Consider the following 15,141-nt stretch of genomic DNA (forward strand, 5'->3'; position numbering starts at 1 on the left):
CTACACAAAAGCTTAGTACAAATGAGGCAGCAGAAAAACCTTATTAATTTTCCATTGTTTTCTCCAATAAACGTAACACTACACACTATCAAAGGAACATAACAATAGGTGGTTTTTCCCATTTCCTTTTTCTTGTTTAATTAATACTTACAGCTGCTGCCTCAATTCAGGTGAATCTTGAGGTGTTCCAAGTTGATTCAGAGTCCTCTGTATTTCTGCAGCTATTATGATAGAAAATAAATGTGTAATTGTTACAAATGTTAGGGCAATAGAAATTAATACAAACAATAGGACAGTTAGAAAAAGACAGAAAAACAAAGAGATAAATATAAGAAGTATTAGTTGAGAAACAAAAAAGAAATGGTTTATTCAAATCTAATTAGTGACAATGGACTAATTTTCAAGATTAATTAAATTAATTAAAACTCAAGATTAGAGACAATGGATTTATTTTCAGGAGTATTGTGTGGGGACCTTACCATGTGAAACGGCAATTATGAGCCAAAAATATTATCGTCTTCCCTATTCCATCAGAACATTTAGTACAATGGCACATGGACTTTCACGTAACTCTACTGGCATAAAAATTGTAAGGAAAATAATTGTTACAATTACATAATTCACTGGGATATAAAGTGAATGAATTATAGTTAATAAATGAAGGGGGAATAACAAAATTAGAAAAATTATTTTTCAACTATGTAATAAGTGATTCAAGCAAAGATCAAAGGATGCTAAAACCATGGGGATACTCACATGACCTCAAATTATCATCACACAGATGTCACTACTTTGAGTTAACTTTATCGAAGATAAATCTGTTGCTTATAAAACAAATGATCAAATTTAGGACCACCAATGGTACAAACTAGCATTATGAGCCTCCTGACATAATGCAACACGAAAGTCACAATATGACCTATGTATTTTGCTTGCCAAAATATTTAACCCAAATCTAACCATGAGAAAGAAATCAGACCAATTTAAATTATGGGCTAATCTACAAAACAACTGGCCTGTACTTTTTAAAATGTCAATGTCAACAAAAGAAAAAAAGTATGAAAGCAGGAAAGCTTTCTAAATTAAAGAACTAAAAAACACAAAACACTAAAACACCCAGTGTATGATTTTTGACTGGATTCTGAATCAGGAAAAAAAAAAAGACAAACCCACAAAAACTATAAAAAAGTTGTGGAGACAACTGGAGAAACTTGAATTTGAATCTGGAGAGAGAGAGACTAAACAAGAGTTGAAAAATGTCAGCAACTGGTGAACCCAGGTAAAGGGTATATAAAAAATTCACTGTACTATACTTTTACTCTTCTGTAGGTTTTAAATATTTTATGCTAAGTTCACCACTCAGAAGTCTATGACCACTGTAATAAAAAAAAGGGGCTCTTTACAAAAGGGGAGGTCCTAGTTTTACGCATTTATATACACAAATAAAATGTCAAGTAGAAACAAGTTGAAAATCCATCTCAAAGTAAGAAACTTTCACACTTCCAAGAACTAGAGAAAAATGATTCAACCCACCCATTCTTTTCATTTAAAATAATCATTTATTTATACAGCTTAAATGCTTTTATATAGTCACTATTTATTGATATTTATGGGATCAAAGGAATGACTGTATTCCAAAGCACAGGATAACTTTTTTTCACTGAGAATGATGTAATAAATATTGGTTTCAAGTCAAAGATGAAAAATATAAATACTGGAGAGGAATCATATAGCAACTGTTAACCATTCAGCTACTTACAAAGGAATTTCTTTTTGCAGTTCTTTTCGGTAACAGATTTTTCTTTTGTGAGGTGGAGGAATTTTGTTTGCTGTTTTATAACATATGGCGGCTTCCAATTAGTTACATATTTCCTTCTTAACCTCAGCAGATTTTCTTGGGCTACCTTATAGGGGTTTAAAGCTTTTATTTTCAAAAAAAGTATGTTGATAAGACAAACTGATGCAGGCATTTATCACATATCTAGAGGGCTCTTGTCTTTTAAAAAAGGTCACAATAAGTGAAAAAAAATAGATTGCTCAATAAATGACACGAGGAAAACTGACTAACCACTTGGGGGTTAAAACAGAGAACTCTAGCTTACCTCATGAAGTAAAATAAATCTGTAATAAATTATTAATATAAGAAACTATTAAACTGCTACATAAAACTATAAAAATGTATTTATTACACAATCTTATTTATGATCTTGGCATGAGGTATAAAATATTATCCAAGTATGATATAAAACTAAAAACCATGAAGGAAAATATGTCGAACTGGCAAAACATACACAAAATTTTAAAATACTATATGAAAAATATGTATCTACATTACAAATAAATAAAAGTAACGTGTGTGTGTGTGTGTGTGTGTGTGTGTGTGTGTGTGTGTGTACGTACACGGGAGAAAATACCTGCAGCATATAATGAGTAAAGGGGTTAATATCCCTAATATAGAAAAGAATCCTATAAACTGGAAATATAAAAATAGCTCAATGAAAAATGGGTAAAAGGTATCATCTTAAAATTATAATAAGCAAAAAAAATATGAGAAATTAAACTTCATTGATAATCAACACATATCAGATTGGTAAAAATCAAGAAAAATAAGCAGATGATAATATAATTACAATCAAAAGCCTTGAAAAAGGTAAAGACATAGGAAGGAGCAATCTCCATCATGTAGAAAGAATCAGAAATAACTGAGAAAAGGTCAGACAAGCCAGTGCAAAAATCAGCCAGGAACAGGAACTTTAAAAATTGATAATATTCACTGAAAACATGAATAGCAAAAGAAAGATTGAAAAGAATATCAATCCTGGAAAGGATAAATAACTTTAATGTATGAACGCTATATAAAACTGTTCCGCCCTTAAAAAATTTAAGTAGACATGCTTCTGATAGGCCCAGTGGGAAGGAGCCTAAATCTACCAAGTGGTTATTTCCCTAGTTTTTGTAAACAGATACACTCAGCAACCCGTTTTCACCCTTTCTCCCTGAGTAAGGGCTTATATGCAAAGGAAGAGATAACCGGGAGCCCCTGAGGGCGCAATACTCCAACAAAACAGAAAACCAGGAGCAACACCTATTCTTGTGTACTGCTCAGAAAGGCCTCCAAGACCTGACAAGCTGAGCAGGGTGAAGTCTCCCCTATTCCCCTCTTCCCATTTAACTGGCCTGTCTGGAGGATGCAGAAGGCAAAGAGTTATGATGGCTAGCAGAAGCTTATTCAAATGGTGACTCCAACTGCAGTGCTCCTCAAAATGTGATCTATTTACTAGAACAGATCGTCACAATCTCTGGCACCTTGTATAAACCTGCTGATATGGTAAATACTTTTTGCTCTACCCTAAAAAATAGAAAACATGAGAAGGAGTTTGTTTTCAACTGGATGGGATGGCGTAGAGCCTTCACAGTCTTATCTTAGGGTTATATATACTCTTTATCTCTGTACTACAAGTTAGTTGTCAAGGTTGTTGATCCTCTCCTCCAATGGGACACTACACTAGTCCAACACACTGCTTACATGTGCTTTTAGGATCTGAAAGGCAAGAAGCAACATGCACTCTTCAATGCCTTGGAAGGATGGAAGTATGCCAGTAGATAGAAGATAAATTCCGTGAAAATACAGGACCCTGTTTCTTTGGTGAAGAATCTTGGTCCATTAATCCGTATGGATCACTGACATACTCCTGCAAAGTAAATGACAAATTGCTTTTCTTTGCAGTCTCAAATACAAATAGGGAAACCGTGCTTAGTGAGACTTTTTATGTGGCTCCAACCCATTTTACTGAATGCCCCCAAACGTTGCCAGCTCTGGCTTCAGCTCCGCAAAAGAAAAGGCTATCCAGCTAGTTCAAGTGTTGGTACAAGCAGCTCTACAAGTTGGCTTTAATGACCCGGTTGATCCAATGGTAACTCAAGCGCCTGTGCAATTTCAGAGTTCTGTATAACACTAGTGGCAAGTCCCACTAGGAAGAAAAAAACCCACAGGAGTCCCTTAGAATCTTGGAGCAAAATCATGCTCTCTTTGGCAAACCAATGTTATCTTTTGAGGAACAGTTCTAGTTTTGCTACTAAGCCCTGGATAAGAAGTAAACAGTGGTATACTAGGTGACCCAGTGACCTGAGCTGCCTGCTATGTATTAGGTGTTATGTTATCTTGTTAGTTTATCTCTTTCTAGATTTTGTTCTGTGTATGTTAACCAGCCTGCCCCTCACCCCAACTTCTACAGCACTTGTTCACTGGACTAATCAACCAGCAACGGTTTAAGAATAAAAACCACTTGTAGGCTCACCAACTGGACTTCCCCTTTCTCAGATTAACATGATTACTGGAAATGCCATGTACCGATTTGCAGCAAGAGTGTCAAAAGTAAATAAGTGGTGTGGCGCCATCTATGGGGCTATGAGCCAGTCACCCAGTGGCAAGATGATGACACTCCTTTCTTCGTGGTGGAGGCGGAATTTCATACTCACTGAAACAGCAGTACTGTGGATTTTGTTATGCTTCTTCTACTGCCCTCCCCCCCATGATTCTACCAGCTTCCTAATCCATATATTAGTCACAATCACGGTATTCTACACACCGGTGCTGTTGATCAAGGTATTCAATTGACAGAGAAAAAAAATTAACAGAACTTCCAAGGACAACGGGATTCCTTGGTCTCCCAGTACTCCATTATCTGGAAGCTGCTGGACTTCTAGAATCTTTAATGGCCTTTTGAAGACCCAATTACGGTGTCATCTGAGAGACAGTGTCTTGGGAAGGTGACCTGCAGCCCCATGGGATCTTTACGCTCTCAAAGAACCCCCACTCCTTGGTGCTGCTTCACCCACAGCCAGAAAGAACACTCAGATTTAGGAACTAAGAGGCAAAAGTGAAGGGAAATAGTTCACATTTACACCTAATTACTCACTTGCAAATTTTCTTCCATCCCTTGAGGTGATTTACAGACAATATCCAAATAAGGAATATAATCACACCTCCATCTGGTAGAAGCAGAGGAGGAATGGACTGGAAATCACCCACTAGACCTGGCACTGGATGCAGGAAATAAACAGGCCTTGGTCCTATCCATCTGTAGAGATGGGAGAGGAGTTCAGGTTGTATGAGTGAAAGCGGTACCATGTTAGACAGGGGCTTTTTAATTTTTTCAAGCTTAAGTATGCAAAAAGGGAAATATGTTCATTATCGGAAACAAAAGGTATGAACTATAATGGACATTTATTTTTGGTCATCTGATACCCCAAATTCTTATTACATTGGCTCTTTTTGGTTTATAATACCATGACCACTGGGAAGCATCATTACAGAACCAGTCTTAGGGGAAAAAACTGGTTGTTAAACTAGTCTAAGAGTCTTTGGGCTTTGCTTACCTCCATTATGAGTAACGCAGGTGATTAACAGTCAGAGTCCTAGCAACAATCACAAAAAGAAAGGCCAGACTCATAAAACAAGCTACTTGTAATCAAAAGCTAGATTTACTTAGTGCTATTTAGGTTTCGTAAATATTGAAGTTCTTTACAAGTCAAATGCTTTAGCTGACAACCTTCTTCTCACTCTGAAACAATAATTTTAATAACACAGTATCTCATAAATTGAACTTTCTTAGAAACGCAACCATTATGCTTTGCCTAACCGAGTGCATTAAATTAATGACTGCTAGATGCTTTTCATGAATACAAATGTAAGACAAGGCCCCTTACACTCAGGCAGCATGTAATCTAGAAAAGGAGAAAAAAAGGTACATTATATAAATGTTACAATAATGTTTCAAACAAGGACCTATAATATAGGCATTCAATTGAAGGACAATCCAAAAAGCCTTAACAGAGGTGGCATTTGTATTGTTTTTGAAGTAAGACACTAGACACTTTGTTTTGGAGATTCAAACCTCTAATACCATACTTAGACATAACTTGAAATGATCAGATTACCGACTGGTTCCCCCAACCACAAGGGTAAACTCCTTAAAGGCAAGAACTAGGTATCCATTGTTCATTACTGTATCTCTAGAACCCACCATATTGTTCACACTCAACGAGTATTCTTTAAACTGAACAACAAAAGAGCATTAGAAAGACTGAATCCTATGTAAGAAGTCATATGTATTTCTAAAACACAAGGCATATATAAGAAGAAAGCTAAGAAAGGTAGGTATGCTCCTTTATTACTCATTTATTCGACACGGTCCGGCCATCCACTACCCACCGGGCACAGTGAAGGGTTTCTGGACATCAACACTCATTTACTTGTATATCTTTACTTTGTATAGCTCTAAACTTGAGGATCAAGCAAACGTATCATCTGATCAGGTGATAAAGGGCCTATGGAAACATAAATTTGAAATTACTGAATCAAATTTAGGAGAAATATTATATGGCATTAGTTCAATTCTATTATATACATGAAGTTGAGAACCAAACAGAATAACTGATTTGTCCAAGAAACTATGGCTATTTCAGTAGAAGAGCTGGGATTAGAATATAGATTTCTTAGTTTCTAAAACAGTATTTTTCAGTGTCCTAAAAGGGCTAAAAGTAAAAGGCTTTTAAAAAGATCATTTCATAATCCAGGTGTATGATAGTTGCCAAAGCAAACAAAGGAAAAATAAGTTTGTGCTAACTTCGAGTAACTTAATAGGAGTTGAGCTGAGATGCTTAGGTGTTGCAAGTAGTGTTCAAAGTACATTTCAAGTCCTACCAGTGGACCACAAGGATTCTTCCGCCCTACTGAAGCTGATCAGGAAATAAACACCTGTCCTTTCTTCAGCTCTTATGAACTGGCAAGATTCCAGAGACATCAATTTACATATGACCAGTATTACCCTCTTACACCAGGGTCAGCCATTTATGACCTGTCGGGGCTTCCAGCCTAGTTTTATACAGCCCTCCAGCTAAGAATGGTTGTTACATTTTGAAAGGGTTAACAAAAAACAAAACAACAATGAATACACAAGAGACCATACGTGGGTAGCAAAGCCTAAAATGTTTACTATTTGGCTCTTTATAGTAAAAATTGGCCGATCCTTGTCCTAAACTAGTAAAAATTCCTAAAACTTTGTATTCACAAACTCAATTCAGTATGGTACTTGAGTGTACTAAGTACTCACTATGTTGTCTGTTTCACACAAAACTGAACAATGCTGCAAATCTTCCACTGAACACGCAAGTATACTAGGTTGGATTTCTGCAATTTTCAGAAAGAATGTTACCAGTACCTCACAGATGCTGGCTTGTATGGGCTATTATTTTCAATTGCTGCTCTTCTCACATTAATTTAGAAACAATTATCGTTACTTTTTCATTGTACTGGATGAACATTTTTGTAGAGTAACTATGTCATTACCAATCTATTATTTTATTACTCTCCAGTTTTTGACTATCTCCTAGTTTTAGGATAGTGGTTCAGAGGATCTCTTGCCTTACTCAAGTTGACCATGTTCAAAAATGTTTAAGCAAAATTAGTTCAGAGAAAGAGAGAGAGAGATAAAAAAGAGGTTTCTAGGTAGATGACAAACAGGATGGTGATCTGGAAAAACTGATAATCATTCCTAGCTTCTTCCAGGTCATGTCTACTGGGTTTCATTTCATTACCTTGCCTGGGATACTGTGAATTTATGAAGCAGTCATATTCATTTTTATTGGCATATGTCTAATTTGAAAGAAAAAAACCCTGTGAAACATAAAAATTAAGGAACAAATATTTTACATAACCATAAACAGTTACTTGAAGAAAAATTCACCTGATACTGATAAACTGAGATAGGATTAAATCAAGATGCACCTCTACAACAATAGAATGAATAAATTATTTTTGCATTATCTACAATCTGCAACTATTTGCACCATTACTTCTAGAGAGGTGACTTTACAGTATATATTACATTTTTCATGACGTAAAGATAACACTATTTCCTACACATCCAGAAAAGGTGCATTATTATTTCCACAAAACCCAAACCATCCCCTTTCTGGCTCTTCATTATTTTCAGTACCAAACACCCATTCTGTTCCACGTGAGTCTGCTGCCATCTAGTGGATGATCTAAGGAAAAAAACGCTTCATAGCAAAGGGTATTTTTTTCTGCTGTACAACTGTAGGCAACAGTTGGCATCAGGGGCTGCGTAATGTCACCACCTGTCAGAGTGCCCTGGGGACCAGGGAGGATTATGTCTGACCACTGAGAGTGGCTGGGCTTCCTGGGCCAGCCCTAACAGGCATGTGCGCCTTCAAAGAAATGTCTCCAAACAACGGAGAACAGAATACAACTCCTTGCTCTTTTAGCACAAAATATCTGTTGCTCAACCCAAAATAATTCACAGTTGAAACTGTCAATCGTAGAAAAAAATAATGGTTATTAAAACCCTTGGACAAGTGGTTTTGAGATTCTGACTTGGTCTCACCCACATCACACTGAGGAAGAAGAAGTAGAGTGTAACACTGACCAGCAAGCAGCCTGGGAGCCAGACAGTCTGATTTGGAAATCTGACCTCACTTCTTGCTGGCTGCTGACCTTGGGCAATTGACCTCATCTTTCCAAGCTATAACTGCCTCACCAGTCAAGCAGGGGGGGAATCACCTCTTCCTCAGTTATGATGAACTTCAACTGAGGACAGTGTATGTAAGCACCTTGTACTGGAAACAGAAACAGTTCAATAAATGAGAGCAAACAGTATGAAGTGGCTTAATGTTTTTCTCCTGAAAGTCAGAAATGAACAGTAAGAATATTCTTATTAATATATATTAATGTGAACCATGCTGTAGGAGGGTGTTGAAACTTAATAAACTCTGATATAGTTATGAGAATTGTAGAGATAATGATAAATATCAACTGACACAAGACAGTTATAACCCCTAATTAGGAGCGAACTCAGCTACCACCTGACAGTGACATGTATACACACAAGTAAGAAACTGAACTAGAAAAAAAACCCAACTAAATATTAATAAAAACAAATTCTGTTTTAGACAACTCCTCACCTATCAAACACTCTATCTATTTTAAAGGGTGGGTTGAAATATTACAGACGATATATATAAAAACATTTTCAAAATGGCATAGATTTCTGTAAGAACACGAGATGCTATTACTGGTAAGTTTACTATAATCAGAGTTAGAATCATTAGGTTGGGCTCATTACACAGTACAAGGTGCATAGGATAATGTATCATGAGAAAATATATCAGCTAGTTGAAAATAAGTTTCAACACAAAAAGGTTCTGAGAAAAATAATCAAGTGAACTAGGTCCCAGAAAAGTATATTATAATTCTAAAAAGCACATGTTAAGTAGAAAAACTCCTTAGAGAATCTGAAACAAAGCTACTAAAATAATTATGGGCTTTTTTCCAATAGGCTCTCTATCTCATGCTCTGTCTTGTGACCTGAATAGGGAGCTTATCTTCTCTGTGGGTAAAAGAACTGATGTGAACGGTGGGGAGGAAACTGAAGGATCTTCTAAAGGATGAGTCTTGAGCTGAAAAGCTCAGGGGAAGCCTGCGCCTCGGGGCCAAGCCTGCTGGTTTACTGTGCCCTCCTTCCTGGCACTCCAACACTTGCAGGCAAGTCCTGCTTCCATGAAGCAATCTCCCATTTAGAACACATTTAATTTTAAATTTCTCATTGGTTTTCTTTCCAAATACTTAGAGGGAGAAAGGCACACAGGCTAACGAAGTAGAAATTTAGGGCATTTTAAAGCTACTGTAGACTAATAAAGAGTTAAATCTAGAGTCATGATTCTTAAAAATGAACAAAGTGCAAAAACAAGCCATTTGAAAACTGTATGTAAACAGTACTTCGGATTTCTAAGATGGCCAGAACACTGCAAGCTCTGTCTTAGCAAAGATGTTCAGTCCTAACATCTTATCATGTGGCCCTGCTCAGCTGACCTGCTCAGAGAGAGTCGAGAATCGGGAGTAAGAGAGGTCAAGAGGAGGACATGGCCCCTTGAGTAGGTGATTTGTGTACTCAGCTAACACAGGGGGATTTGCCAGCAGGGCAGCCTTACTCCTTGCGGTTCTCCAGCCTTCCTGGGCCCTCCTTGGCCCTCCTCACCTCCTGGATGAGTTTCCTTCCTGTCATCCACCAGATGGCCCGACAGTCTGCTCCAAAAGCAGCCTGAGTATTAGCCATGTGAGGAAGTTCACCTCCAGCTCATATGGCAGTGATTCCTCAGCTGTTTATCTCAGTCCGAATTTCTAATCAGTTTTTTTGTTTTTTTTTTTTGCGGTATGCGGGCCTCTCACCGTTGTGGCCTCTCCCGTTGCGGAGCCCAGGCTCCAGACGCGCAGGCTTAGCAGCCATAGCTCACGGGCCCAGCCGCTCCACGGCATGTGGGATCTTCCCAGACCGGGGCACGAACCCGTGTCCCCCGCATCGGCAGGAGGACTCTCAACCACTGTGCCACCAGGGAAGCCCTCTAATCAGTTTTATTTGCAAGGCCCTGCTGTTCACATGTTTTTACTAAAACACTGCAAATGGATTTCTGCTTCCTATAGGAACATGGTACAAGTTTTTTCCTGAATCTTCCCTCTTCTTCCCTCTTCAAGCCATATAGACGGTGCAGAGAGGCAGGAAAAAAGAAAACCCATGTAAGCTACATTTTCAGAGAAATTAAGACCACAAAAGAATTCTCAAAAATATGTACATGTGGCCAGAAGAAACAGAAAAGAGCAGATCGTGAGTGGGAAGCCATGGGGATGGGATAGGAAACAGGGGTGCTGCAGAGGAGAATAGGGGAGGCAGAGTGCCAAAATGTCACCAGCAAGTGTGCGCCACCAGGAGATGATGGTGATTCCCAAGGGGGACCAGGGCAGGGCTGACAGGAAGCAGACACTCTGCTGAGAGAGGTGGAGAGCAGAGGCTTGGACCATGCTCGGGGCCCCAGGCTGCTCATCTCTGAAAGTGTCACCTTTCCCTAAGAGGAAGGGGATGCCTTATGCACTGGGGAACCAATGGAGTGACAGGGGGACGTCTGGACTGGAGGGGGAACTCTCCTATGTCAGGCTAGGTTCTGAGAGGCAGAGGGGGAAAGAAACAGTGCCTCAGGGCAGTGCAGAGAGGAAGGAGCCCGAGGGCACAGCCTGGGCACCCTCTCCCTTCACAGCTGTCTCCTGCCAGGAAAAGCAAGCTCACTCCACTGAACAACAACCAAGAGAACAGAAAGAGCAGCCATGCAAAAGATTATATAAAACTGTGGAAAAGAACAGCAAAACTCGCTACAAAGAAAATGCAGCAGGAAAAAATGTTGCCACAGAAGTGGATAAGGTGAAAATTATAACCCAAAATAGCACCCTTTTTTTTGTTTTAACTCAGTGAGGCAATTGCAATTTTAAAGGAAAATCACAAAACAGCTCATAGACAAGATGGCCAGATAATAGGCAGCAGCGAAGCAGAAACTAGAGGAACTCAGGGAAGAAAAGAGAAAGACAAATTCAGAAATGAAAGGAAAGATTAGATGCACAGAAAGCATGAGCCCCGTTAACAGCTGTTGCCATTTTGGGTTGCTCAGGCCACAGCCCTTGAATTGCTGATGGCTTTAGCTCCTAGCTCAATGTCACTGTCACATCCTCTCTCAACTCCTAGTGATTTCAATACCCATGCTGATAATCCTGCCACCATCCTGGCCTCATTTCTTTGCACGCTTTTCTCCAAATGATCTTGTCCTCCACCCTCCCGTAATCACACACTCCAAGATCTTACCAAATGCCTTCTCATTACCAGCAACCGTAACTCCTCCATAACCTTAGTTTCATACACACCATCGACAAATCACCACCTCCTGTATGTCTAGCTCTCTCCCACTGGCACCCTGACCCAATGAGCCTCTGACCCACCCAGGACCTAGCATCCTTTGGTCCTGCCACTTTGCCACTTTCCCTCGCATGACCTCCCCTTCCTGCCATGTCTTCGCTTGCCTCCTGACCCAATTTAAACGCCACAGTCAGCTTAAATGTCATCATCTTCACTCTCTTGCTTATATCCCCTCAAGCCCCTCTCTCCACTTACCTTAACCACTTGACAAATCCAAAACTCTAGTTAAGACCAACACTGTGCTTCCTCTATTATGTGACTGTGCCATACGTCATTTAACCAAACCTCTGTTAATGGAGATTTTATCCTAAGTTTATAGGTTTAAAAGTTGGGGAACTTAACCATTTATGCTGTCTCTACAAATGAATCCTTCTGAGTTCTATTACACAGAGAGAAAATAAAGTGTAATGCTGACTAGATGAGAACATTCTCCTATCTATGTATCGACTTTCCATTTATTTACACGCTCAAAAGGCTGGTTCTACCCAGAGTAGAAGCCTGAATTCTTACGATAGCCTGTAAGGCACCCCCCAGCGCCCCCCCCCAGCCCCTACTCTGCCCTCTGTGTGCTCTGCACACACTGACCCCTCCTCCACTCCTCCAACACCCAGGCAGGCTCCCACCTCAGGGCCCCTGTACCTGCTATCCCCCCATCTAGAATATTCTTTCCCCAGATACTGAAGGGTGCATTCCCTTACTTCCTTTAAATACATGTACAACTATCATCTCCTCAGTAAGGCCTATCCTGGCTCCCTGTGTATCCCATTTAGAAATGCAGTCCCCTCTCCAGGATACCAGATCCCCACTGTTATGTTTTCGTCAGGGTGCTTCTCATAACACTTAACACCCCCTTCCAATACACTATTTACTTATTTATTTTCTGTCTGTCTTCTCTCACTAAAGGTTAGCTCCATAAAGGTAGGTATTTTGCTTGTTTTATTCACTGAAATATCTCTGGCATCCAGACGGCGCCTAGCACATCACAGATGCTTAATACTCACGGTATGAATGAATGCACATAAATGCACAATGACCTGGTACAATATAAAACATGATCCAAATGCACAGTGTTACGTGAATCAGACTGTCCTGGGTTCAAGTGCCAGCCTCTCCAAAATAATTATATGAACTTGAGCAAGTGACTTAACCACTTCAAACCTAAAATTTCTCATCTGACAGAGTTGGCCAGAAGATCAAATAACAATGTACAAAAAACAGATTCAAAATACCAAATACGAGGCACAGAGTACACAGTTAGCAAAGAGAGCTAAAAGATACTAACCTACATACATGTCTTCCAGAATGAGATTTTTTGTTTTCAGAATGAGATTTCTGAGTAAAGCAGGGTGTACAGGCAATACTCTACAACTAAAGTCACTGGATGCATTTGGGCCACGCTGCCCAGCTCTCCTCCCCCACCTCAGCAGAAAGGCAGTGCTCTGAGCACTGCCAAGTAAACAGGCCTTAGCTGGATTTTTAGCTAAAGGCTTCCACATTCCCCAGCAGAAAAATAATAATCCACAGGCTACGAGGGGATCTTGGTGATGTCTGCAGGCATTCTCTTGGGACGTTAAATGGGATGAAGAACAAACTATTCCAGAGAAGTTGGTGGCCATACTCAAAAGGAGTAATATGCTACTGCAACAATGGTTTCTTCAAATAATGATCATGATAATGACACTATAACAAGAAAGATGACTCGAAAAGGAAATGTCCCAAGACTTACAGAACACCATTTTGTATGACCGTTGGTTTCTTCCAAATCAATTAATATGCAAACCAATTAATAACTGCTTTAAGAAAACACCCAGACTGGAGTAAGTATAAACGGCAATATACTCTTTAATGAAAAATATTGCTTATTAATTGGTGAAAAACAACAAAAAAGTGTCAAAGAGATGAGGACAAGAATTGTCAAAACCATTCCAGGAAACCAAAACTAAACAGCCCAGCCTGAGTTTTGTTGTCCTGCTCTCACACCAGCACTGAGACAACTGAACTGTACGCACAGGCAGCATCACAGGGCAGCTGAGCAGCAGTTACACAACTGACCACGAACTTTATTTAATAAGAGAAGCCACTCTGTAATACAATTACTGAGCATATTGAATATATTTATAGTGGAAAAAGCTAACAATAGTTAAATTAATTTTTAAATAAGAGTCTGGAAACATATATATGAAAATTTTTATGGTATAATCAGCACCACATTTTATTTATACAGAACTCAGAGGAAGGATTCATTTGGGAGTCAGCATAAACAGTAAGCTCCTCAACTTTTTTTTTTTTTTTTTTGCGGTACGCGGGCCTCCCACTGTTGTGGCCTCTCCCGTTGCGGAGCACAGGCTCCGGATGCGCAGGCTCAGCGGCCATGGCTCACAGGCTCAGCCGCTCTGCGGCATGTGGGATCTTCCCAGACCGGGGCACGAACCCGTGTCCCCTGCATCGGCAGGCGGACTCTCAACCACTGTGCCACCAGGGAAGCCCGCTCCTCAACTTTTAAACATATAATTTTAGGATAAAATGTCCATTAACAGAGGTTTGACTCCTGAGCAGTTTCTCAGAGCTATCTGAAATGCTGTCTCCTGGGCTACAGTCCTCATTTTGCCCCAAATAAAACTTAACTCACAACTAAAAAACAAACCACAAAAAACCGAACAAAAACAAAAAAAACACAGACGTTTGAGATGTATGGCAAATTCATATAATAACAAATTATTCAAGCAACATAGAAGAGAGAAAAAACAAGCAGCAAAAAAAAAAAAAAAGGTATAGTATTATCCTATTTTCATTAAAAAAGAAAGAAGGTAATTATGTATAAATATTTCTGGAATCATTTAGATTTGCTACTAAAGAAAAGAATATGCAAGTTGACTTTAATGCTGTTTTCCTCAGGTTGCCATTGAGGAAAAGCACTCTGACAGGTAAGAGATTTTGGTAGATAAGTGCTGAAAAAACAACTGATGTCACACTGTCAGTCCTGACTTATCTTTATGATCATTAACAGTAGTTGCTTCAAATAGAAGCAAATCTTATAATTAATGCATGTTTAATAAAGGTATTTCTATATTATTATGCATTAACTATTCTTCTTAATGTGCTATTTAGTAAGTGAAAACATCTTTCGGAATCTTGAGTTTTTCATAAAAGTCAAAAGAAGTTAAAATAAATATCTCTTCTTCCATTCTGTATCATGTGATCAATAATATCTTCCTAAGCACAGGAGTGCACATTACTTTTGAAATACAATTAGTTACAACAAGCTGTAGAATCTCGGGATTCAAAGGCAAACTTCACCATTATCTGGGTTTCCCATAACTTTAAA

General features: G+C 39.0%; 1 protein-coding gene across 1 annotated transcript in view; it reads right to left on the reverse strand.

Annotated features, from left to right (window-relative positions):
- The window catches only part of STX7 (syntaxin 7), a 47,562-nt gene that overhangs the window by 14,021 nt on the left and 18,400 nt on the right, over positions 1-15,141 (reverse strand). Inside the window, exon 3 of the mRNA XM_082669207.1 lies at positions 152-221. Within this exon, the coding sequence (XP_082525333.1) occupies positions 152-221 (70 nt within the window). The remainder of the gene's footprint in view (positions 1-151; positions 222-15,141) is intronic.

The sequence above is a fragment of the Grampus griseus genome (assembly GCF_964374135.1).
Source record: "Grampus griseus genome assembly, chromosome: 13".
NCBI lineage: Eukaryota > Metazoa > Chordata > Mammalia > Artiodactyla > Delphinidae > Grampus > Grampus griseus.